Source organism: Dryobates pubescens, chromosome 11 (assembly GCF_014839835.1).
Source record: "Dryobates pubescens isolate bDryPub1 chromosome 11, bDryPub1.pri, whole genome shotgun sequence".
Lineage (NCBI taxonomy): Eukaryota > Metazoa > Chordata > Aves > Piciformes > Picidae > Dryobates > Dryobates pubescens.
The window spans coordinates 22,121,333-22,147,612 of NC_071622.1; the positions used below are offsets into that span (position 1 = coordinate 22,121,333).

General features: G+C 38.1%; 1 protein-coding gene across 1 annotated transcript in view; it reads left to right on the forward strand.

Annotated features, from left to right (window-relative positions):
* The first annotated feature begins 4,317 nt into the window (after positions 1-4,317).
* PIGK (phosphatidylinositol glycan anchor biosynthesis class K) overlaps positions 4,318-26,280 on the forward strand; it is a 64,820-nt gene continuing 42,857 nt past the window's right edge. Inside the window, exons 1-9 of the mRNA XM_054165566.1 lie at positions 4,318-4,421; positions 6,056-6,109; positions 7,909-8,000; positions 9,309-9,444; positions 10,675-10,786; positions 11,083-11,179; positions 12,056-12,173; positions 12,966-13,076; positions 17,218-17,390. Of these exons, the coding sequence (XP_054021541.1) occupies positions 4,329-4,421; positions 6,056-6,109; positions 7,909-8,000; positions 9,309-9,444; positions 10,675-10,786; positions 11,083-11,179; positions 12,056-12,173; positions 12,966-13,076; positions 17,218-17,390 (986 nt within the window). The 5' untranslated portion in view covers positions 4,318-4,328. The remainder of the gene's footprint in view (positions 4,422-6,055; positions 6,110-7,908; positions 8,001-9,308; positions 9,445-10,674; positions 10,787-11,082; positions 11,180-12,055; positions 12,174-12,965; positions 13,077-17,217; positions 17,391-26,280) is intronic.

Below are 26,280 nucleotides of genomic sequence, written 5' to 3' on the forward strand. Positions count from 1 at the left end.
TCTCTTCTTTTCTCTTCTTTTTTCTTTTTCTTCTTTTTCTTTTTCTTTCTCTTTTCTTTTCTTTTCTCTCTTTTCTTTTCTTTGTTCTTTTTTTTTTAGCTGCTGTGGTTTTCACATATTTTATTATTTTAATAAATGAGAATGTTTTGACAGACATTTCCAGCATTGTTTTCTACTGAGAAAGATACTGATGCACTGAGATCAGATGTGATGTACATTCATATTTCATGACTAACATTATACCTAAAAACACATGTAAACAATCTGCTACTGGTTTTTCATACTTTGTTTTCTCACGTTTTACTTATTTTACCAATAGAATAAGCTGTTGGAATGGTCTATAACCGCACGTCTTCTGCAGATGAAATGCTGGATTATTGCACAATTCAACAGTATGGAAATTCCATGTCTGGTGATATTTGCATCATTAATGACAGAACAGAACTTGTGACAAGGTAGATGGTTAATTCATCACAAATAAATGTCAACTGAATTTCATTGTGGGTTTCAAGGTTTTTGCCTGTCCTTTATTTTGACCACAAAAGACACTGTAAAAAAATAGGTTTAAAATCTCACTTTGTTAACAACAGTAAAAAATATTGGGTTGTTTGAGATATTTTCCTTTTTTCATACTTTTAGCATATGCTCTTTTTGCTGATTTTTAATTGGTATTACCTTGCTATTGCAAACCCTTACAAAATACAAACACTCTGTAGCCAAGCCAGTCTTCCACTATCAGAAATGGAAAAATACTCAAACAAAGAAGGTAAATCATTAATTTGATTATTGTTGTTTCATTCAGGTTCATTATTTGAAGAGAGCCATTTTATCAGCTCAGATATCAAACTGTAGCAGGCCTGTTTGTCTATTGTATTGAGATGGTACAGTTGAGCTATTATTGATGATTCCTTAAGAATCCATCTTGTTAACTTCATTGCAAGAATTAATTTTTTGTTGTTTTGTGCTTTTGTTGTTTTGTTTTTGATTTTGTGTAAGCATGATAAATACAGCCAAAGAGATACTTCCTTATGTTCTGCAGAAGAAAATTATCAGGCAGTACAAAGCTGATTAAAAACAGGATAAGAAATATAGAACAAGGATTAAGAACATGAAAGAAAAGATATAAAAGAGATGACACATATAGGTAATATATATGTAACCAAAAAAGTGGTCAAAAAGTGTCATGGAAACTTTAGCAGGCACAAATCCCTGTTTTAGGAGCTTATGGTGTTGCACTTGGGATTGCTACCCCTCCTCAGAGGAAGGATAGGTTTGTTTGCTGCATTCGGAACAGGAACAAGATGACAGATGGCTCCTAGAGGGCAATTTCTAGAGGGGATAGATTAGAGGATTAGGGCCTGAGCAACCTGCTAGAGGAGGAAAGAATCTGGAAGGGCACCAAGATATGCACCAATGTGAATTTCAACTGCAGTTACAGCAGCTTTTTAAACGGTTGGTTTTATTACAAATCATTTTGGGATACAAATTTGGTGTTCTTCTAATTACTCAGCATGAGGTACAAGAAACACTGTGGCAAAGGTCAAGCTAAGGAGACTCAGAGCATGAAAAAACATTGTGATTTGCATGAAAAGATAGTAGACAGTTTAGAGCTTTATTTCTAGACAAAAAAATAATCCTCTACAGGCATGGAAGCAAACACAAAGTCTGTATTGAGAGCTGCCTAAGGGAATAAAGATGAAAGAAAATTAAGACAAAGCTTTTGGTACTATCTTACTGGGGAGGGGGGGGGGAAGAGAAGTGATACCACCTCCAAGAATAATGCCTGAAGCACTGGCACACTCAGGTATGTCTGATGAATACTAAAGTCCATGAAAGACTGAGACTGTAAGGAAATAAAAGCCAAAAGCGAAAGAAGAAATAGATCTACTACTCAAACAGACTGAGGCAATCCAGAAGCCAAACGAGAGACAGACCTAAAACAAGTGAACTACGCACTGTATTACACAACAGATAAATCAGAAGGAATAATGGCCACTGGTTTGGAATATTCCAATGAGCTTGTGAGACTGAGTTTGCCCTAACTCTATACTGTCTCTGCCTTGGAATGGAAAGACAGCAATATAACCTGAACACCTACAATCACAGAGTAACTCCTGCAGCATGACTGTACTTGATCCAAATATTGCTCACACACTGCAGCAGACAGCATGTGACACAAGACAGATGAGTTTGCAGCTATGCTTTTTCATCAAGAGCCAGCTAAACCTTCCTGTAGATTGCAGAACCAACTACATATAGCTCATGAAAAATAATAATATGGATTGGATAAGCATGCTTAAAGTATTGGTGATACCTGGTATTTTAAAGGTGTCATCCCCTACAGGTGATCTTTCATGTAAGGAAAATTTGCTACACTTCTTCAATTGCTCATCACAAGTAGCAGATGCCTGTTTGTACAGTCCATAGGTGAAAACCTGTGTTTACATCATTCCAATGCTACATGACAGAAAATTATGATTTTTTAAAATTATTATGTAGCAAATACACAGTAAACATAAAGAATGTTATTAAAACTACTAAGTCAAGTTTTCCAGAGAATGACAAAATTAAGTTTACCTGTGACACAAATTTCACGAGATTTAGGAATTTTTATGTGATCATGAAACTTTCAAGTTTCATTCATAGAGAAGATGCTCATTCTCAGTTACCATTTGTTAGCATTTGACCTAACTTTCCATTTGGTACAAACATCAGGACTTATGCCTGGCTCAAAGATGCACCAGGAGAATACAGCTGATGACATAATTTCTATAGGAAAAGCTGTTGACCAAAATGCATGATACCAAAGTATGAATATTTATAATATATGCAGAGAACTTAGCTTAACAGAATCACAGAATAAAGTTGAAAGGTTGAGACCTCCCATCACATGCTATCTGAACATCTCCACGTGGGGGCTGAAAGGTAGTGAGGAGCTATCCAAGCCAATGAGTGTGAAATTGACTCATCAGTGTATAAATCAGCATGCTCTGCAAGACAGCTGCCTATCCTTTGGAATCACTGACACATCTTGAACACACTTGAGAATGATCAGAGACCTAAGTGGAAGCATTTGAAAAGACAAGGGAAAAGCTTAAATCTTGGCTCTAGTCTTAAATTCATTAGTTTTCTGGAGGAAGAAGATAAATTGTGCAGCTTACAAGCAGGCATCAAGGGACACAGATGCCCACTGCACTTCTCAGTAGGTTCCCAAGTGTCTCAGACAGGAAACACATCCAGGCACAACAGGAGCTGGTGGCTGAAATGTTCAAAAGGTAGTGAGTTTATTAGCTTTAGGCACAAAAAAGAAAAGGCAATCTATTTAGAGGTGGTGGGTGGTGTTTTTTTTTTTTTTTGTGGTTTTGTTTGTTTGTTTTGTTTTGTTTTGTTTTTTTTTATTGAGGAAACCAGTGATGCTTGCAAACAGTAAATGCCATTGAAATTCCAACATCAATACATGGAAATAAGCGCCTGTCTGAAAAAGTCACTACTGATGGCAAATACACAGAGCACAAAATAGCTTCCATGGTTCAGGGCAAATTCTGAATCTTCACTAATGGAAGGCATCAAGCAACTGAACAAAGATGATGACAAAGATGAGTTAGTGGAAATAAAGCAATCATATCAAGTGTTTCAATAGATTGAAATAAAAATCTGATGATTCATTAGCTCTGAGGGATGTGTGCACCAAAGGCAATGCTATAGCAAGGCATGTTGACATGCCTTTCACATTCTCCCTCCTCCCCACCAAAGGTGGTTCCTCCCCAAATCCCTACCCTGCAGCCACCAGGACAGAGGCCACCCACAGCTCACCATGTCCCTTACTGTGCCCTCATGGCAACTTTAACGAAACGCGGTAGTTTGAGCTTATTTTTGGTAACCGGCTGAAAAACCATGGCTGTTACTACATTCTCAGGAGCCTGACAAGCAGGAGTGTTTTTTAATACCAGCCAAACCTGTCCAACGGATGGACGTCAGGCTAGGGCTGGCATTGCACCTCAGGGCAGTCTCACCGAGAGCGTACGCTCAAAGCAACGGTGAGGTCTGCCACCACTAGTGCCAGGGCTCTGTAAAAATCGAGTTTCAAAGAAGCTCTCCAGGGGCTGGCAAGGCCGAGGGAGCTCCTATACGTGAGCAGGCGTTAGTCACAGCTCAGAACACGACTTCTATTAGCTAAAGAGTTGAAAGAGAACCACAAACACCAAGCAGAGGTTTCAGCAGCTCTCCCCAACCTAAGGCGGCGGCCGTGGCACAGAGCATGCGCAGAGGCCACTTCCCCGCTTCCGGTAGTAGAGGCAGCTACAGCCTTGCGGAGGAGGCGGGGCAAGATGGCGGCCACGATGCCCGGCGTCTGCTGGGTTCGCGCCGCCGCAGCGCTGCTCCTAGGGTGCTGCGGCGCAGCGCTCGCCAGCGGCGTCCAGGTACGAAGGCTAGAGGGATCGGCCGGCGGGGAGAGAGGGCGGGCGAGCGAGCGAGCGGCGCTTATCTGTGCCGCAGGCTCTATATTGCTGGTTCCCCTCCACCTCAAGTAGAGCTCGCGCCTGCCGCCCTTGGCTGCCCGCTTCGCCGCCGCTGTCGGGGGTCACGTCGGTGAAGCTGCCTGGGGCGCTGGTGCTGCTCTGGGAACGGTTGTGTTTTGGTGAGCACAGCCCGTAAGGAGAGGTCCCAAGCGGCCAGATGGTGATACGCGCTGTGCTGCCTTCTGCGGGCGGGCAGTCCTTCGTCTTCCCCGGCCCCGCCTCGCCCTGCCCCGTGGGCGTAACGCGGGGGGCTGTCGGCGGCTGCCCGCTCGTCTTCGGGGTCTAGTGACTTGAGCAGAATATGCAGAATATACCGGAGACAATGGGACTCTTCAGGCACCTGTAACTTGTTTAGAGTGTAAACAACCCTGGCTTTTCATACATGTGCAGATTTCTGAAACTCAATTTCTCTTTGGCTGCGAAATGCAGCTTTCAGTAATCAGTGTTCCTTCTCCGGGCATTTGCTGGCTTAGCGGTGTGTGAAAAAGCAGGGTGGATATCAGGCTGCCCGGCTTCACCTCACTTGGCGCAGCTGTGAAGCATTCACACACCGAAGCCGTCAATACTGGTTTTGTTTTGTTTTGTTTTGTTTTTTTCCCAGGTGGGAGTAATTTCGTATTTCAGTAATTATGTTGCTTTCCACAGTGCCCACACTACATCTGGAGCGTTGTTTGCATTTGAATTCTGCTTTATAAAAATTTTGTTCATACTAGGAGTTAATTAGAAATAGGGTAAAAAAATAAATCACCAATAGAAACATTTTTAACAGTCTTTGGATTACTAATTATTTGGAGATATTTTGCTATTTGAAGTACAGCATTATTTGTATTTTAACAAACACTGTGCTTACATGTTTTGCGTGAGACTGCAGGTCTCTTAGTATCCCTCTGAGAGTTAACAGAATCTGAGTAAGAATCATGAAATCAGGATTCTTAGGCTGTGATAGACATGTACCCTTGCTTCTGCAAAGTCTCGGCCCCATTCTGTGTCCTTAGTTATGTTATGAGTTAAAAATGGCACTCTCCTCTGCAAAGCATGATGGGAACTGTAGATAACACAGATTGTACAGCAGGTTGTCATAACTCCTGATTTTGGAACAGAACTATAACCACTTTGGATTTAAAATGGGCTAAAATTGTATATCCACTTACCTGCTTTTGAAAAGATGAGAGGAACAGTGAGAATAGAAATTAATCTAAGCCCCTTTTATCTTAATGAAGAAAGAATAGATCAATAAATCATATTATTTTGTTCTCAAGGTGTTCTTTGGATTAGAGATGTGTGGGCTTTTTGTTTTAATTAAGCTGCAAGTGACTAATAGTTCTTCTTTATTATTTAGCAAGTTCCAGGGAAGCATTTGAAGCAATTAATTAGCATGAAATGTGCAAGAATACAGAAACTTGAAGAGAGGTAGATTTGCTGTGTGCTGAAGTGTGGCAAAGAAATGCATTGAATGTTGTTTTGTGGAAACAACAAAAATATGACTGATCATTTCTTATTGCTGAAAAACATGTAATATTTTCTCTATCTTTCAGGATCAAGCGGAACAGTTCTTTAGAAGTGGACACACTAATAATTGGGCAGTTTTGGTAAGCATGGTCCAGGTTGTTTTCTTCCCATAAAGTTGCCTTTTTTTTTTTAATCAATGGCCATAATTGCAGCAGTCCCTCAAGAACTCTGTTCATTTGAAAGAAGTGGAAAGGTAAAGGCTTGAAAATGAATGCATTTGACATAGTGGCTGTAGATTTATTATGCTGTAATAAAATGATTTTTCAGTGTTACCACATTGCAGGCACTCAAAATGTATAGATATATAGCAGGATTAATAAAACAAAAGTTCTGACAGCACTGAAGAAGTTAAATTACCATGCTGCACATTGGGGGAAAAAACAATAATTCTGGTATCTTTGACCAGAAAGGTATGATTTACATCTGATTTTTGTTCTTACTCAATCTGTTAACTTGTGATAACAGGCTTAGAATAAAATAAGTTTGGTCAACATAATGTTTAGATCAACACTTTTTAGTGTGTGGTGGGGTTTTTGTTTGTTTTTTTTTAGATTTGCCATGAATCTTTTATTATCTTTGAATCATGCTGTGCAATTGGTTCTTAATCACAATTCAGGTCTTAATGACTAGTTTGTTTCAGAACACTATTGTAATTACTCAGTAGCAGCTGTTTGTTTTCTAGATAATAGAACTGAACGGTATAAAAGGAAAGTTAACTGTAATTAATTGAACTAGAAAGAATAATTTCTATATTCTGCAATGTGCAAACTTGAAACTATTTAAGCATTAAGTTCTACTTAAATAGGTGCTTTTATTAGTAGTCATAAAAACACACAAAGAAGGTGGAAGATTAGGACCAAGGAGCAACACTTTCTGTGCTCAGTTTCTCTGTTGCTTATATTTCCCTCAGTGGTTCATGGTTGAGCTCTATAACAATTGCTACTAGTAAAATACAGAGGGGTTTACTGCTTGTCAGGCGCCTCAAAGCCTGGGATGTCTTAAATGATTGTTCCTGTTTCTCTGTGGTTTTTTTTTTGTTGCTTTGTTTTAAAGTCACCTCTTCTAAAGTGCTTTTTCCATTATCTGTTTGAAAGACTTGTCAAAGTGAAAGAAATCTGTTTCCAAAGGAAAATTGCTGTCTTTGGTGTGGAACAAAGTATCAAACTGAAGTGAAACACAAGGACAATGATAAAGCTAGTAAGAAACTATGGCAGGTTGCCTATGAAGGCTCTTGAAATCTCTTTGGTTTGAAGTTTTTGAGGACAGATGAAATAATACCTGACGTGGAGAATAACTGAAGTACAGGAATGGCTGATCTTTGCCTGCTGGAAACCTGAAGTTTTTTGAAATCTGACAATTTGTATTCACATTTTGGTTAGAGCTCACTTAGCTCTTACTTTATTGAATTTGACTCCTTAAAATATACTCCTCAGTGTATTTTCCTTTCTGTGGCTTCTGCATCAATTCTCTGATGCCTTTGTATAAGAATGCTCCCAGAATGGGTTTGCTGTTGAGATGAGAACTCTTCCTTTGATTTTTCTACCATTTGATATGAAGAAAGTAAGTGAAAAGAATTAGTTTTTTCACTTACTATTGCTGAATTATTCCTTAAGGTGCCACTTTCTTAGTTGGGTTTGATGATATTTTTCCTGTGTCAGTATGTTTAAGGACATTGTTTTTAATGTTTATTTTCAGCATTTGTTCCTTTGGCACAACAGTGATTTATATAGCTTATATCATGAGTTTCTTGGTGTTGCTGTGTTCTTTCTGATTTGTTACTAGTTTGTTGGTACTTCTGTAATTGCAATCTTCTGATACAGCATGCCAGGACTGTTTGCATCTTTTACACTATTTAATATGTTGGCTTCCCCCCCACAAGGTGTGTACCTCTCGATTTTGGTTTAATTATCGTCATGTGGCAAATACTCTTTCAGTATATAGAAGTGTCAAGAGACTGGGCATTCCTGATAGGTAAGGGGATCTTGGTGAATACAGTTCCTTGCAAATGTGCTATTAAATGTCCCTTATTTTTTGAAGCAGAATAAAAATGCATTTCTCAATTCAACAAGATAAAAGTAAAAAGGAAGGAAGTGATTGCAGCAGTGCATTGAAAAGTGTGGCAATGTTATTTGAAAGAAAAAGCAACAAGTTATAATAAGGCTTCCAGTTGGAAGTTAGCTAATTAAATTAAAAACATGAGGAGCTATCTGGCCACTAAACTGTACCACTTAGTAAATTGGTGGAAGCATAATGTGAAAATTGATAAATTAATAATAATACTACTATTCCAAGATACAGCTTTTGCTGTACTTCAATTTCATTTCAGTGTAAAGATCTTAGGAACCCTAACTGTACTAAAATGTAAACCTTTCAAATCTGCAACTATTCTGAGAGTCTGAATTAGCAGCATTCTTTGCAGGATATGTAGCTTTCCTTTTGTAAGTATTGTTTGGAAAACACAAAGATCACAGTCCAGGAGAAACTGTATCTGACTTTACCTTGTTCCAGACATCTGTGATTCTGTGATCTCTGGCACATTCTTTCTAGTGATCACAGCCTGCAGTTAGTACTTGCTGTTTTATATTTTGACCCAAACCTTACCCTGCCAGGTGAAATGTAGATCTTTGGTTGCATGGAAGTTGGAATACCTTTATAACATGCTGGGTCTTGTTTTTTTTCTTCTTGCTACTATGAAGACAACCAAATGTCTGGTGTCAGCCCATTTGTATTCTTCAGGAAAATTCCATTAATACAGTTTATACTGCATCTGATGATGCAGTATGTGATATAGATGATATACTGTATATGATATACTATATGATAATGATTCAAGAAGTGTTTAGGTGCTCCTCATGTTTGATTTAGAATGGTCATAATGACTTTAATTGATCTGGCTGGGGAGGTGCAAATGGGCTGTGATTTCTTCCACAGAGCTGCATGAAATTATTTAGTGCCCTATAAAAATCTCCAGATTTTTCATAAAGAGTTCTGCTAGCCTAAATCCAGGCAAGTCTGTGTCACAAAGTTACTGATGTCAGGTACTCCCATGCCCATCTTTGGCCTAGCTTTATCCTCTAGGTAAAAAACAGCTAGCTGCATTTCCATGTGCGGTATCTCTATAATACTGAAGATGTCCATAAAGAAACGGGATGTAACTAAGCAAAGTTCCATTTAGACTTCCAGGAGTATGTGGCTGTTGTAATCATAGGACACTGCTGTTATTTCTTTCTGACTGTTATGTGAAAGTAGGCTGAAACATTTTTGTCTTATTTTCCATAGCCACATTGTCCTGATGCTGGCGGATGATATGGCATGTAATCCCAGAAATCCCAAACCAGCTACTGTCTTTAGTCATAAAAACATGGAGCTAAATGTCTATGGTGATGATGTGGAAGTGGATTACAGAAGCTATGAGGTGACTGTGCTTTAATTAAATCACTGGGTCTTTGTTTTGAGTGTTGGTTTAAAGATTTACACATCTGTGGAGTCTGAGGAAGTCTTTCTGTTCACACTACTGGACTGGGCAGGGGTTTTATTATCAACTGGTTTAAAATACACACCCTTTCCCCCTTGATAGTTTGGTTTGTATTTGATGTTTATTATATTAGACACATGTTCTGTATTGGCTATTTTAAATAATGGAATCTCCACAGTTAATATATGGAGCTCCTTACATTCATTAGGAGTAAACACATTGCTGAAATGTCTCTTCTTTGAGAATGACTGTTCAGTGTCTCATCTTGCAAACACAAATTATAACTTGAAACTTTTGGCAGGCAAGTGAAATGTTTATTAGGAAGAGCTACTTATGTTTTTCATTTCAAGCATATCTTTTATTACAAGAAAAGAAAACCCATAACCTAATCATTGCTGTAAAATAATTACTGTATAGAAATATGTATTCTATCACCTTTTCTTTTTCAGATGATATTCCTTAGAACAGGCAGTGTCTTTACCAGTTGATCTTAAATTCGACAACTGCATGGTTTAATTGTGCTATGTAATCATTATTAAAGGTTTATAGGAGCATATTTAAGTATATAGTAGATGTTTTCTTTCTCTGAAGATTTGCATAAAGGCATGAATATAAAGCACTGATGTAGTGATGTTCTGGTTTTGTTACGTTTTTGCTGAGTGTGGTTTTATTGCTAAGATTTTAGCTGGGTGCATCTGTCTGAAGAGGAAGCTTTATAGGATGTTTTACAATTGCCATCCAGATGGGTCTTACCTGATAACTCAAAAACTTAGATGACCAAATTGATCTTGTATTTCCTTTTCTAAGTTACAGAGGGAATTAAAACATATTTTTCCATGGTAGCACGCACTAATGTTGGAGAATTTTGTGAGTACTTGAGCAGCTTTAGCAGAATAAAGCCATATTCTGGCAGGTTTTCAGATCAGTGAAAATGTATTTATAACGATAATAGGCTTACTAGATGTAAAAAAGCTCCAGGGTGGTGTTAGTGGAGTAAAGTAAAAGACACTATACGATTGTAAAACTGCAGTAAAACCTTCAACAGCAAATGTCTACTTATGCAGTTTATACCATGCAATATTTACACTGCATGTTTTAGTATTGCATTACTTAGTCACCCATAATCAATGTTTTTCTCTTCAGAAAATTACTTTATGCTTCTATTCATAGGTTACTGTTGAAAATTTCTTGCGTGTATTAACAGGAAGAATCCCACCAAGTACACCACGATCTAAACGTCTTCTTTCTGATGACAGAAGCAATATTCTAATATATATGACAGGTAATTACAAGTTTCTGTATATAATCCCATCAGGAGTCCAAACAAACAGATCAATAAAAGGCTGTGTTGGGTTTTTTTGGGGTGTGTTTTAGGCATGTCATACTGAGAAAAATCCTGTAAGGCAGTACTTAGCAAGTAGTTTCCATTTCAAAGTTATGTATGTGCACTGTTATTACTGTACTAATAACTCCTTTTGCAGGAGTCTGTTTGGAGAAAGAGAGTTGTGTTTGCATGTTTTTTTTTCCTGAATATCTTCATTTAACTTACATTTTCTAATTTCTGACTTTTCCTGTCAGGCCATGGTGGAAATGGTTTCCTAAAATTCCAGGATTCTGAAGAAATCACAAACGTAGAACTTGCTGATGCCTTTGAACAAATGTGGCAGAAAAGAAGGTATGAAAAGAAGCATTATTTAGAACTTAAATATCATACTTCGTGAACATGCCTTGAGTCTTACTGGTAGGCAGCGCTCAACTTCAGCAGTGATAATATGTGATGTCCATATAGTTGCTTGAAAGTTTGCATACAGCAGGGGAATTTCAACTTTTGGGTTTAGCTTCCTGCAGTTACAGTTGCTCAAATGTATTGTTTTGACTAAACTTGCATCTTGCAGTCTATCAGTGTGAACTTTTAGAATACATAGAATACATAGAATAAACCAGGTTGGAAGAGACCTTCAAGATCATTGCGTCCAACCCATCAACCAATCCAACACCACCTAAACAACTAAACCATGGCACCAAGCACACCATCAAGTCTCCTGAAAACCTCCAATGATGGCGACTCCACCACCTTCCCAGGCAGCCCATTCCAATGGGCAATCACTCTTTCTGTATAGAACTTTTTCCTAACATCTAGCCTGAACCTCCCCTGGCGCAGCCTGAGACTGTGTCCTCTTGTCCTGGTACTGGCTGCCTGGAAGAAGAGACCAACATCCGTCTGTCTACAACCTCCCTTCAGGTAGTTGTAGAGAGTAATAAAGTCACCCCTGGGTCTCCTCTTCTCCAGGTTAAGCAACCCCAGCTCCCTCAGCCTCTCCTCGTAGGGCTTGTGTTCCAAACCCCTCACCAGCTTTGTTGCTCTTCTCTGGACTCGTTCCAGCAAGTCAACATCTTTCCTAAACTGAGGGGCCCATAACTGGACACAGTACTCGAGGTGCGGCCTAACCAGTGTTCCTTAGGTTCAGCAGCTGTCCTCGTAACTAAAAAGCAAAGTATATATTTGTTGTCTAAAGAGAGAAGGGTAAGGAAGCCGTTTTCTTTCTTTCAGGTACAATGAATTGTTGTTTATTATTGATACTTGTCAAGGAGCATCTATGTATAAACGATTTTACTCACCTAATATAATGGCCTTGGCTAGTAGCCAAGTAGGAGAAGATTCCTTATCAGTAAGTATATTTTTGTGATCCTTGAAACAGTTTCCAGTATGCCTGAGTTAAAAGGTCCTGTTGAGTTTTAACTAAAATTTTCATTTATAATTGCTGAATGTGTAAGGTATTTAGTTACAAAGTATAGTTTTGACAAAAGTTGTAATTTTCCTCTTTGTTTTTGTGCCCTGTCCCAAAGAGCCAGGATAACAATGAATTTATGTGCTTGCTGGTCAATGTATGCATTGCCTTTATATGGGAAGACTGCTGGGAGATATGTGGAGAATATTCAATTAGGACTTCTTACACTTGATATACCCAAAAAGGGGGGGGCGGGGAGGACAGAAAGCCTCAACCCACTACCTTTCATCTGCTGTAATTATATCCCAGAGGAATTAGACAACATATAATAGGTCTTAGCCAGACCAAAGGCAGCAAGTCAGGATTACCTGAACCTGTGCAGTGCTCTAAGATAGCTGCCTTTTCTAGCCCTGTTTTCCAATTACTTAGAAGCTTGGGGCAGCCCCCAAATCTGTACTGGATCATTAAGAGGGAGTTCCCTGATTTTTAGCAAACATGGGGATTAACAGAATATAGTCTAGAAAAATAGAAAAAAAGGTAAACTTTATTATTCAGCTTGTTATCAATATGTTTCTTCATGGCTAGTCTTTTTCTTTGTGTAATTTGCCCAAGGATGAAAACTCAATGGGCTTAACTTTTTGTAACATGTTATTGCACTCTGTTCCCTCTCCTACTCTCCTAAATACTGAGTTCTCTCCTGCAAATGCTCGATAACTGTTGTGTTTTTTTAAGCATCAACCTGATCTTGGGATTGGCGTTCATCTTATGGACAGATACACATTCTATGTACTAGAGTTCTTGGAAGAAATTCATCCAGCCAGTCAGACAAACATGAATGACCTAGTAAGTAGAATACTCAACATTCATGAATATGCTAATGACTTCAGCAGTTTCCAAACTAATTTATTTTGTCTGTAGGGTTCTTCAAATGCTTTCTCTTCTCCTGCTGTTTTGCTTGGGAGCACCTTTGTTGAAGAGTCTTTTTGCCATTACTAAATGTAGTTGTAGTTTAACACTTCAAGGATTGTCCTTAGTGTCAAAGTGATTTACTGAACAAACAAAATAAAGCAGATTTTTTTTTTTTAATTAAGTGAAAAATGAATGAAGTACTCATTAAATATTCCTTTCAGTATAATGAAGTATTTGTGCATGAAAAGTGATCGTATAAAGCTTTTAAAATCAATAAAAGGGATAGCAGGCAGTTTGCAGATGGTGGATATTGTTTTGCACAGATGATTAAACAGTTAAAATTCTAACCCTGTGCTTACAAACGCCTGCAGAGACTGATTGCTTTGTATATCTGCTTAGATTCCAGGACAAGATATGTACAAATCCATCAGTGTTTGGAGTTAGAGGAATGAGGCAGGAGTAAATGAATAAAAAAGACCAAACAAAAAACCCCAGGCTAAATCCAAAAAAACCACAACAAGACACCAGTTAACCTATGAAAATGCTTCTGTGGCTGTTAGATGTATACACTGGTGAGATGGTATAAAAAGTAACTGTATTTGATTTACTGACCCTTTATAGCTGTTCCAGTACTAGTTTCATTGTAGTAATACGTTATGCTTTGGTGCCTTGTAGCTGTAAATCCTGACATGCTGTGATGGTGGTCTAAGAGCTACCACTCACACAACACATTGTCTTTGATTCATTTCTGTTGAAGGAGCAGCTGCTCAAAAGTTTTATGCCACCCTCTGTCTACAGAGGATAGTATTAGCCTGGCTGCTAGATGTGTAGTAGAATTCACTCTAACAGCCCACACTTGACAGATTATTTTTTTTTTGTTGAGGCAGAATTGATTTGGTGACTAAGATTCAAGATGCTTTTACTACCATGAGAATGAAATTCTGTCCTTTAATGCATTCTGGTTGTGACATACAGGTAACTTATTTAAAATTCTTGCTAAAGAAGAATATGCCAGTTCTTTATCGTGCCACAGTTTAGAAATCTGTTCTGTAAACCAGCAAATGAATTTATGTTAAAAAAAAAAATCCCTGAACAGTAGTTTGTACTGTGTAACACACCACCTGGGAAATGATATAACTGGTGTAGCCGATTAGATATTAATCCAGATGTTGTGAAGTTATCTGGCCAAGTAGTTTACCTTTTGAGCTTTTTGGAGAAGATATCTAAAATGTTCTCCCTTCTGTTCTTGGGTCTTGCTGATATACCAAATACTCAGGAAGCTCTGTGGGAAGTTATCCCATACTGGTTAAGTTCCATACATCATCTAAGTCATCTTAGCATATGTCAATCTGTTTATTGTTGCTCAGAGAAGGGAAGAGAGAATAATGAACCCAAATATATAGTGATGTATGATGATCATGTACTGAGTGTTATATACACAAACTTTATCACTTCTTGATTTTGAGTCTGTGCTTTTCAGGACTTCATCTAAGAGTTTCAAAATTACATGTTACATATGGGATACTTTGGCACTGAATGCACTGTTAGTGTTGTACTGGTTTAAGAACAAAGACCTGCTGCTTGTCCAAGACTCATTAAAAAAAAAACAAACCAGCAAACTTTCCAAACTCAGGATACTGTATTAAGTGGCTCACTACCTAGATTTAAAATTATTAGCTAATGATTAGTTACTTGATCTTCTGATATGTCAAATGTCTGCTCTTTCAGAAGTACTGCGTGTTTGTTACACTTCTATTCCATTAGCTCTTTACTTTTCTCCAACTACTCTTAAAACAGCTTCTCTTCACTTGCACCTAAGATTTGGTTGTTGCATTCCTGCAAAGAATGAGACATCTTTTTTCATAATCCACTCCACCTACTCCCCACCTGCTCCATCTGTGTTGCTAAGGGATAGCATAAAGCTGTGCAAATGACTGACTTTTGGTTTGATCACAGTTCCAAAAAAGTAAGGACTAAATTGAAATGTCACACAGTTGATTCAAATAAATTTCAAAGTGAGATATCATTTGTCATAAACCAGCTGAAAATATTAAGAAAAATCAAGATCAAGTTTCAATTTGGGGCAATTGTTTAGCTTTATTTGAGTAGTATCTTATTTAAAACAGTTTGGAAATAGTGGCACATGAACAAGTACTTTTCATTTAGCCAGCACTTGCCTTTTGTTTTTTTGTCAAAAGACTTCAGTTATTAGTTAGTCTGCTGTGGTATAATTGCTTTGCAGTTCTTTTCTCACACTGGTACTGGATAAGTAGATTCTGAAGTCTTCTCAGTGCCAATGTGCATTTTTATTCAAGATTCATCGCAACTTCCTATGGTAGCAAATTGTTGTGGGACAAATCAGAAATAGTTGGGTGCACTGTTTCCTAACTTCAGTGCTGATGCAGTTGTTTTGGGACATTTGTGCTCCCTTGAGAGCTGGGAAGGGAGACAATGGTATAACTGAGGTATAGATCTATGCATCAAATACTGCGATTAAAACAAATACTTAGCCTTTTATAGCTTACATCAGAGACTTAGTTTTTATGTTTGTGCTCTCAGTTGGAGCAGAGTTCAAGAAATTGATTGCATTGTGGTGAAACTGAAACTTAGAGTTTGTGTGCATTGACAGGTGGCTTTGTATGGGAAGCAGGATTCTCAGGAGTCAAGTTCGTTTTCACTTCACAGGGAGGATAACAGTTAGATTTGATCTAACCATATCTTTTCTTCAGCAGCTGTGTGATACTCTGCCAACAGGAGAAATGGGAATCATTAAAAAAGAGCTCAGTGGATATATGTGCTTGTATTATTCAGTTAAGGTAAAGGTGAAAGTGAGGTGAAGTCTCCCAGGACTAGCAGCCAAATGCCATATGCTTACAGGCTTAGACAAAAGAGATAAGGTATGAAAGAGAAACTGTAATGGAGCAGAAAGGAGGAATGGGGAGATAGAAAAGTCACATACATTGTTTCCTTTCTGGGAATCCTTTTAAATGTATGGCTCTGTTGTCCTAAAAGGAGCCACACAAACGCATGTATTTTATATAGGTCTAAGCACAGAATTTCTGCTAGGAAGTATGCATTGAAAATTGCAGGTTTTGTAAGTCATAATCTGGCAAAATTGAAGTTGCATCTGCATTGAGCTAATTAGGACTTCTGATTTTGTCCTAGGAATGCAACTCTGAAGAGCTGACCTATGTTTTTAATTAGGTATATAAGCTCTAGATCTAGTGACTAATGGACCTGTTTGTGAAAAATAGCGTGAAGAATTTAAGAAACATGAGCCTGCATGTGGACAGTATCCTTTGTCGTCCTGTACATGAATCTCTTCTGTTAGATGTTCTTTGTTGCTGGAACATAGAAGGACTTACATAATATATACTGTTGTGGTCCATGACTTTCCCATGAGATAATGGAATGGACAAAAACCTGTCCAGAGCACTGTAGAACTAGTGACTCTGTCTAGCAGGGATGTGTGTAGCTCCTTTGTCTAGTAGGGTTGTGCGTTTGGTTATGAAGTGCCTTCTAATGGTTTGAGATGTGAACTCAGCTTTCTAGGCTCATCATGACAGGATGACTTGACTGTTGGATGAGGGAAAGGCCGTGGAAATTGTCTACCTAGACTTTCGAAAAGTCTTTGATGTTGTTCCCCACAGAATTCTCATGGACAAACTGGCTACTCATGGCTTGGATGAAAACACACCCTGCTGGATAAAGCACTGGCTGGGCAAACAGGCCCAAGGAATGGTGGTCAATGGAGTTAAAATCAGCACCATTCCCGTGTCTGTGTTCAGCAATAGATTTGTGCATTTAATCAGTTAGCTGTAATTGGTGGTTGGCTTTCAAGGAAACATTTCTAAGCTCCATGGCATAATGGTGAGGATAAAGGTTTTCTGAAATGCATAATTAAGATGTTTATACTTTTAATGGTTTTGGTCAATTTTTTTTTTTATTCCAGCTGTGGAGCTTGTACTAAAATTAGTGCAAGTTGTGTGGCATTTATCAGTCTTTTCATAACAATTTAATTTGTGGAGACTTGATGAACAGGGGGTGAAATATGATTGTCCATCTTGATTTCAAGTTTCAGGTCTGTCCAAAAAGTTTGTGCGTTTCAACACCTGGACACCGAACTGATCTCTTTCAGCGAGACCCACGAGATGTTCTGATAACAGATTTCTTTGGCAGTGTGAGAAAGGTGGAGATTACATCAGAGACAGTTTCTTTGGAGAGCAACCTATCTGGTTTTGAAAGCAAGTAAGTAGTCATTATTTAGACTTGATTTGTATAGCTCTGTGCCACAGAAACAAAGTAGTCATGTAAATGTCAAGAAATGAACACTCTTATTTCCCATCATTTCTTACAAAGAATCAGGGAGCAGTGTGGACCTGCTACTACTCATAAAATTGGGGGTTCTCAGCTGAAAAACTATTTATTTTAGAATTCTCACTCCTTTATTCAGTCTTGTAAATAAATACTGCACACCACATTATGGAAGTCAACATCAAATACACTAGACTGAAGCTTTCTTTCTGCTTTAACATTTATTCTTTAATGTGCAGAAACATTTTGTTGCAGTAAATTCCTGCTTGTAATGGTTTACTCCCTCAGATAAGCTCTGACTATAAGCTGTCGGTTGGTTTCATAACAACTAGGTTTTTAGTAAATCCTTTATTTCCATTCTGTGAATTCTCTGGCTTTTTACATGAACTGTCCTGAGATTCAGTGATTCATTTGAATAAAATTGTTGCTGCACGTTCATTGATAAAAGCTGTAGCATATCTCCCCTTACTTTGTGGATGAAGAAAGAACTATAAACTACTTTGTATTTTTGGTATTCTGTTGCCACCTATTGGGAACATGTAAAGGAGGATGTGCTTGTACTGTAGAATTTGTCATTGTACTTCCATTTCTGTTGCATCTTTTTCTGTTTTGTGGTACTGCTCTCTAGGGTGAAATTAAAGTGAAAAGAAATAAAATGGGTTGAAATAGAGTCATAGAAGAGATTTGGGTTGGAAGGGACCTTAAAGATCATCTAGTTCCCAGTCCATGCCATAGTCAGGGACGACTCCTAGTAGTCTGCTGTACCAGAAGTGAAGTATTTTCCAACTCAAGTTCATGTAAATTATTGTCTACCTTGTTTTACTGTTGCTCAAAGAATAAGTTAGTGGATAGAAGGTCTATTTTTTTTTTTTAAAGTAGTTAGGTGATGTGTAGTCTGGACATTAGGAGGTATTTCTTTGCCCAGATGATAGTCAGACAGTGGAACAGGTTTTCAAGAGGGGTGGTTGATGCCTCAAGCCTGTCGGTGTTTAAGAGTCATTTGGACTATGTCCTTAACTTTTTGCCTGACCAATTCAGGGCTGACAGTCATAGGTCTGTTCCAACTCAAATAGTTTAGTGTATTCTAAAGATAGTATTGACTCTGGTCCTCATAATTAAAAATATCCTGGATGATTTAGTCTGTTTCACATTTTCATACTGTGTTTCTATTTTTATCATGCACATTAGTGCTAACCACATACACCTTAAGCTAAGTTTGTGATTCTTCAGCTTAGAATAGTTCAAATGATACAAAATGCTTTTTCTCTGAAGAGTGAAAAAAGCTTATAGCAAATAACACGTTTTGCCAGTCAAAAAACATGATAAAAACGTATATGTGGGTTTCTAATTTGTGGGCAGTGCAAAGGGGAGAAATAAGTTAAGGTGACTTTACTGTTCTGAAAGAGGAAATTACTGGTTGGGCTTTTCAGCTTTTATTTTTGAGCCAGTTTGGTGCCAATATACAAGGGTTTGTTTTAGGTATCTGACACACTACTGAATTGAACACATGGAAGCAGTATTGAGAAACAGGCACTCATGCAGAGAGGAATATTTATCCTTGTGAAATGTTCCATTTAATGAAAACTCTATTACATTGTCATGGCAATTCCAGTTGACTTAAATCTGTGAAATCAGAAGGGATGGGAATGTGCTGGTTTTAATAGCTGAATAGCTGTCTTTTAGCTTGAGAGTCTTGGAGAACATGTACAGCTAGAAACAGAAGCACATAGGGGCAGCTTATGGAATACTGCCTTATGTAATGTGTATGACTATTTGTAAGTGCTCTCATGTAAAACTATAAGTTATTCATTGCACTATATTCAGACAGTTCTAAAAAGAAATTTTCTTGTACCACTTTGGAAGAGTTTATAAAGAGTGTGTTTTTAATGAAGAAGGAATTATGGTCTTTGTAGAAAAATGCTGGGAAGTTGTAGTATAGCTGTGTAGACAGCAATGTGAAGTGCTTGATGAATTCCTTGAAATAAATAGTAGAATAGAATAGAATAAACCAGGTTGGAAGAGACCTTCAAGATCATCTCATCCAACCCACCTAAACAACTAAACCATGGCACCAAGCACACCATCAAGTCTCCTCCTGAACACCTCCAATGATGGTGACTCCACCACCTCCCTGGGCAGCCCATTCCAATGGGCAGTCACTCTCTCTGTATAGAACTTCTTCCTAATATCCAGCCTAAACCTCCCCTGGCTCAGCCTGAGACTGTGTCCTCTTGTCCTGGTACTGGCTGCCTGGGAGAAGAGACCAACATCCGCCTGTCTACAACCTCCCTTCAGGTAGTTGTAATCTTTCCAAATTAGTTGTGAATAATTTTGCTCATGTCCAATACTGTTTTAAAAACTTTTGCAAAGAAGAAAAGTTATATAGACTTGAACTTGTGCCCCTTAAGCATTTGCAGAAAGTGTTTACCAGGAAACACATGATAGATCACAAATATATACCACTAATACAAATTTAGATGTATTACACTTGCTACTGAGTGTGCAGATCTTTTTTTAACTCTGAGAAAATCTATGCAGAATCCTTTTTTTCTGTATTGCATTCCAGTTACTTTCTCCATTTCCCCCCTCCCCCCCCAAAGATAATCTGCAGGGCTTTTTACTGGTTTAATATTTGAATAGACTCTTGGCTTCATTCATTTATGAATCATTTCCTTTGTTTTATTCATCCCTCAATGTTAGCATGATAGCTTTCTCCTTTCAGACACTGGTGGCAGTAGAATGCTACAGAATATTCCTGTTACAGAGTATGACCAAAAAATGAAATACAGACCTCAACTCTGACACACTTTTAAGTAGTCTGTGTTAGATTGATTTGTTTTAGACTTGCAAGTGCCATATATGTACAGATAATTGGGCATTAAAAAAACCAAACAAGTATTGGGCCTCTGCCACAGCAAAGTTTGTTCTGTTGTTACACCAGTTGCTGAATAATTCCTGGCGATACAGATCCACTCCCAAGCTTGGGGTGAGCTATAGCTGTGCAACTGGATCAGAACTGGCAGTTTCATGTTTGAGCACAAGCTGTGACATTTGATGAGTGAGGCCTTTGAAGCTTCCTTTGGCTTTGTCTAAGACTTGTACAAAGAACAACTACTAATTAACCAAAGAAGAATGTAGCAGTAGGTGAATATTTGTGAGTAAATGCTTAAAAAAAAAAAAATTTAAAAAATCCTTTGCTCTTTCTTTATAGCAGTTTTTATCTAAGCTGTGTTCACTTCAAAGGGCTTTTACTGCAGCTGCCACAGTACTGACTGGGTTTGAAGATGCCAATTTTAGTAGAAAAACTGACAGTCCAGGGGTTCTGGGACTTCAGCTGATTATATTTTGTCTAAATCCCCATGAAAAAGCAAAAAATCAAACCTTAAGGAGTAGAGGAAATCTTGGAGAAGGAGCCTTGTAGAATTTAGTGCATCTAATAAATTAGGCATGTGTCTCTTAAACTTGGATTGTAACTCTACAGGTAGTTGGAACACTTTCTCCTTTTCAGCTTCTATCATGAGGAAAAGATGTATATCATTGGAAAGTGTTGGTAAAAATTGGGATGAGTGTTTCTCTTGAGGGTAGTAAGGAGTGAGTTAAGATAGCATCATATAAAACCATCCTAGTTTCATTGCTTTTGAGAATTGGGCTTTGTGTTTAAAACTTCTGTTAAGAATTATTGTGGTACTGCTGGCAGTGACTGTTTTCCTAAAAATAAATTAATTTGCCACTTGTGTTAGGAAAGATGCTTGTGTAACAGAGACTAAGTGTGAGTAATTGGCTCATTTGCAGTGTATTAATAGCTAATGTTCTCTCAATCTATTTTTTCTGTGACTCTTTTCTCTTTCCTGGCCTTTCTTTTCTACCAGTTATTTTCAGTTTGAGGGGCTTAATAAGTAAAGCTGCTGTTACGTGTTGCTGAATCCCCAGGGATCCTGTTTGCAAACCGATAGGTAATTTTTCTGACTAGTAGAGTTTGTTATCTCAGTGTGCTTCCCTTAAAAAAAAAAAAAAGCTGAGTTTGTTCTGAGATCACCATTCATTTTTCACCTGATGCCTCAGGTTTGTCATTCTTACAAGTGCTTTACATAATTTTTAGGAGTAATTCTGTATGCTCTTGTTCTCTGAGACATTCACAGTTCTCATTTGCAATCTGATTTGCTGTTAGGTTAGTAATAAATTCACTTCAGTTGCCTTTTTTTTTTTTCTTCTCCCTCTCCACTTTGTATTTTCCACCTGTTCTTTAAGTGAAGGTTTTGAGAGACAAAAGTTGCAGTATTTATTCCGTCTGCAGAGGTGGGTTTGGGCTGCCCTTCTCACAAATCAGGAGGCAGCTTCAGCTGAGCACTTGCCAGTAACCACTAAATGAACGTGTGAGCGTGTTGGTGTGCAGGGCTGGCTGCCTCCCGGGCGGGCGGGGGTGCCGGAGCCTGTCAGCCGCACTGGGCTGGCGCCGGCAGGTGTCAGCATTGTCCCGAGCGAGGGGAACAGAGCGGGGCGGGGGTTCAGGCGTCCTGGGCATAGAAAGGCAGGCTTGGCTGTGGTGGGAGCTATGGCTCCCTGCTCCCCTTTATATGATCGGTTTGAAATTCCTTCAGACAGAGAAGGAAAGGAGAAGTTGAACTTCGTTTGGAGTAAATTTGTAGGGGTTTCTCTTTTCTGCTCTTCTCACTGGACAGAAACCTTGTGGAGATGCTATATGTTTCAGTCTCAGAGTAATGTATAAATAGAAAAAGTACTTATAAATTAGCAGCACTACTAATCTGTGCAGAATTGGCAGTGGGATTATGAGCTGTTAATTCTGGGTAGTGTTGTTTTTCTGGAAACATCTTCAGATGAATTTAATAAATTCTTTTTTTTCATGAAGCATGCTAATCAGTTACACATGTAGTGTATTTTCCTCTAATGGCTTACCATTATAAGAGAATAAATTTATAAGTGTGAATTTTTTGATCCATTTGTATTTTAGTAGCCTAGAAGTAATTTTAAAAAGATGGATGAGACTATTGTTCTTGGGTCAAATTTTCTTTTGGTCTTGGATGAATTTCCCCCCCATTCTTTTCCATCAACGTGTAGTGGGGTTTTGTGCAGCATCCTGCAGTTGTTCTACGAGCAGCTTTCAACTATTAGTGCCAGATTGTGTTTCTATCATTTGACATTGTTTTCAGCAGAATGCTACTTTGCTGAGCCTACATATAGTCATTCCTGCATATAATTTTAACAGGCTTTGACATAAAACCAAATCTCTTGGTCTGCAGAGGTGCTGTGAAGCACAAGCAAGTCAGTGGCAATATTTTCATTAACTTGAGGTCTTGAATACAGAAGTTGCATGTTCTTAAGTGACTTGCTTACGTCGATTGACTTGTCCACATCATAGCATTAGGTAATGGATAACCAATGTTTAAAATCATTGCATAGCAAAGTTAGAGGCAGCTCTTAAGTAAATCTAGTAGATTTTAGTGTCCTCTAGATAGCTGAGGATATCCAGAAATCATAGGGTGTCCAGTCTATTTTTTTTTAATTAATTTTCCTTTACCCACTCCTTTTTACACCTTGCCTATGTAGCATTCGTATTTTGACTTGTTATGTCTTCCTCACCTTTTCTTCCTTGTATGATCTTTACCTGCTATTATTTTTGCAGTTGAGTGGACAGCTCTGTAATTCTAGTCTCCTGAAGTGCTTGTTTATCTCTAGTGCTCTTTTTATTGAGGTCCAGGTTTGATCTTCTTGCTTTGCTGCCCAGGTGCAAAATACAAATTAATGTCTGCTCTTAGAGGTATGTCTGGAGTTGCATAATGTTGCTGCTCAAGAAGACTGTGCAAAGAGCTTGGCGTAGTCTGACAAGGAAATATTTTTGTTTTCATGCTTTGAGATGGCGTGATCATTTCAGTGATGTTCTATTGCTATTATTTACTTGCCTTCAAAAATACAGGAGCTACTGTTGATGTTTGTTAGGATACACTTTTTGTGTGATTAGGAAGATGATTTATAGTAGGTGGAAAAACTGAGGGCAAAGAGCAAACAGGCAGCTTGGAGCAGAGATTCTGGGACTGTTAGGTCTTTGGAATTTAATGGCCAAGCATATACTGACATTCCATATGCCTCAGAAATGGATCTGGGCACATAACTATTAAGTCTCTGGGGCTCAGGCAACACTGCTGGGTTGGTTTTGTGGCGGTTTTTGTGTTTTTTTTAATGTGGTATTAAGGCATATGCAAACACTCTTAGTCTTTCCCTGTTTCCATATTATGAAAAAGCTTACACTTTTTTTTGAGTGGCTGAGGGTTTACCTTCCAGATGGTCAGAGATTTCTGCCACTGAAAATTTAAGCCTTATCCAAAGCTGTGAGAGAGAAAGGGCCGTTCTGCCCTCGTAACACTTATATAACTGATGGCTGAAAGACTATAAAAATGATCTCTATCTTCATCTCCTAGCCCTCTCAACAGGGTAGACTTCCTAATTCAGATGTTTGGTGGACCAAAGCTCTTGTTGTAGAGCTACTAAATTTATTATTTAAATTTAAATCCTTGAAGCTCTATTATTGATTTTGGTAATTTGCATAATGGGCTGAAAGATAGTAAGATGTTTCTTTCCTTGCACTGCTGATTTCTGAAGGCTCAGAGATGGCTTTACAGTGAGTGTACTAAGAGCCTAGTTCTTCATCAAAAAAGTGAAGTGTGAGTTGGGAAGAGCTGAACTCCCCTGAAAAAAAGCATTGCATTATTGCTAGGCATCTCTTCTATCCAGATAGCTGTTTGAATAGACTAGTGCAAATTTCTGGCAATGGGAGAGCAAGGATGTCACAACAAAGGATGGAAGGAAAACTAGAGGTGATTACAAAAGACAATCCTCATCACAAAGAAGTGGATTTACAGAGGACTTGCTGAACATGGTTTAATATTACTTTACAAAGTGAGATTGTTTTATATGCTTGGTCAGGTGTATCAGAAATCTATAGAAACTGTGGGAGGGGAAATAACAGATGCAGAATATGTCTACCAAAGTGCCCAAGCTACTGCTAAGATTATTGTAAAAAATTTGTAGGACAGCAGAATATTATCTATGTGGTGAAATTGATCTTTCAAGAAAATAAAGTAATTCTGTAAAGAAAGAACTTACAGCAAAATGGAATTTATTCAGCATTTTCTGCAGGCATTGCACCACGATTGCACAAAAGGTTGGTATTAGTAAATACTGAGAGAAACAAACAAAAAATAATGGAATACAAATAGAGTGCTTTGCATCCCTTGAAGCAGAAAAAGAGGAAAGAGATACAAAGGGAGTTACAGGTAAAGCTATTTAGGGGTTGGATGTGTAGTGTCTTTTGAATCCTAGAAAACTTAATTCAGTTGGCTCCAATTACTACTTAGTTTCCTGAAGCTGCAAGGGAATATAGTGGCAACTCTGGATGGTCACTCTTTATGAAATGGTGACACTTCATCTCCTTTGTGGCAGCTGCTGCTGTAAAGTAAGACTACATTGGCTACGACTTCACATAATATTGTAGAAGAACTAAAAGTCATAGGAACATCTCGATCATTTACCTAGAGGTCACATCTAACTTGGAACATAAAGACAGGCAGTATCTCGTAAAATAAACTGGAAGTTTCTACTGTGTAAATATGCAGAGGGGCATGTTGATGTTTTGTAATGAAGCACCAGAATTTACTACCACTGAAAGCAGCATATTCTCACATCATAAATGGAACAAACATATTTTCGTAAATGGAGCAAATATATTTTCATTGCAGATTGAAATTACTAAGTTTTGTTTCCTATGGATGTGGAAATGGTTCAAATCATTTGACTTCCCAAAAAAATGCCAATTGAAATCACCAGTATTGTTTAGGTAATTCCACTTTCATTTTGTACTTATTGTACAGAATTAGTGAAGGTGTAGTATTATCTAAGTAGCATTCTGGTGACTGACAGAAATGAAGATTTAGAAGTGAATTTGGAGAAGGAGTTTGTCTCCCCTCAACCCTGCTGAGTGTTCAGGCACGAATAGTTCAATACATTATCTCCCATGAGAGGGCAAGACCGCAATGAGGTGTTCAAGAGGGGATTGGACATGGCACTTGGTGCCATGGTCTAGTCATGAGGTCTGTGGTGACAGGTTAGACTCGATGATCTTTGAGGTCTCTTCCAACCTTGGTGATACTGTGATACAATGGATGCTAGGGTTCCCTTTCCTGTGAAGAAAGGAAGAATAAATGTTGAGTATTGGTATACACAGTTGCTTTAGCATATGCTCCTTTAATTGTATAAGAACTATTTTAAGTTTCTAGTCCTGCTGGTTAAAAAATGTATTGCTGAAGTCTAGTTGATGTACAAATGTGTTTCAACACTAAGGGAATAGTTGATCAGAAATGGAAACAATTAATGATGTTGCACCTTCTTCCTGCCTCCTGTTGCTGGATTTTTAATTTTACAGTAGTATTTTCTGTGTAATTGCTGTGTGAAAAATAGAAAAAAAAAAAATTAAAAAAATCAATCCTGCTGGGACCAGATGCAGAGGAAAAAAAAATCTGAGTAATGTTCCCTGTGTATTGGTACACTTTTAGACATTCTGATTGAAGGATAAGGAAAATCTGCAACTATTTCAGAATAATCTTCAAGGGATTAGAATCTTTAAATTGATGGCATGTTTTCACTGTTTCTTATCTAAATGCTTTTAAAAATGTTATTAGACTATTGGGTTTGCAGTGATAAATGACAAAAGAATTCATACAGCATCGGATGGTGTGTGGAAGGGCATTTTCTGGAAGTGGGCTATCTCTTGTACTTACTCTGCAAAAAAGTTTGAATTCACATTGAACATCAG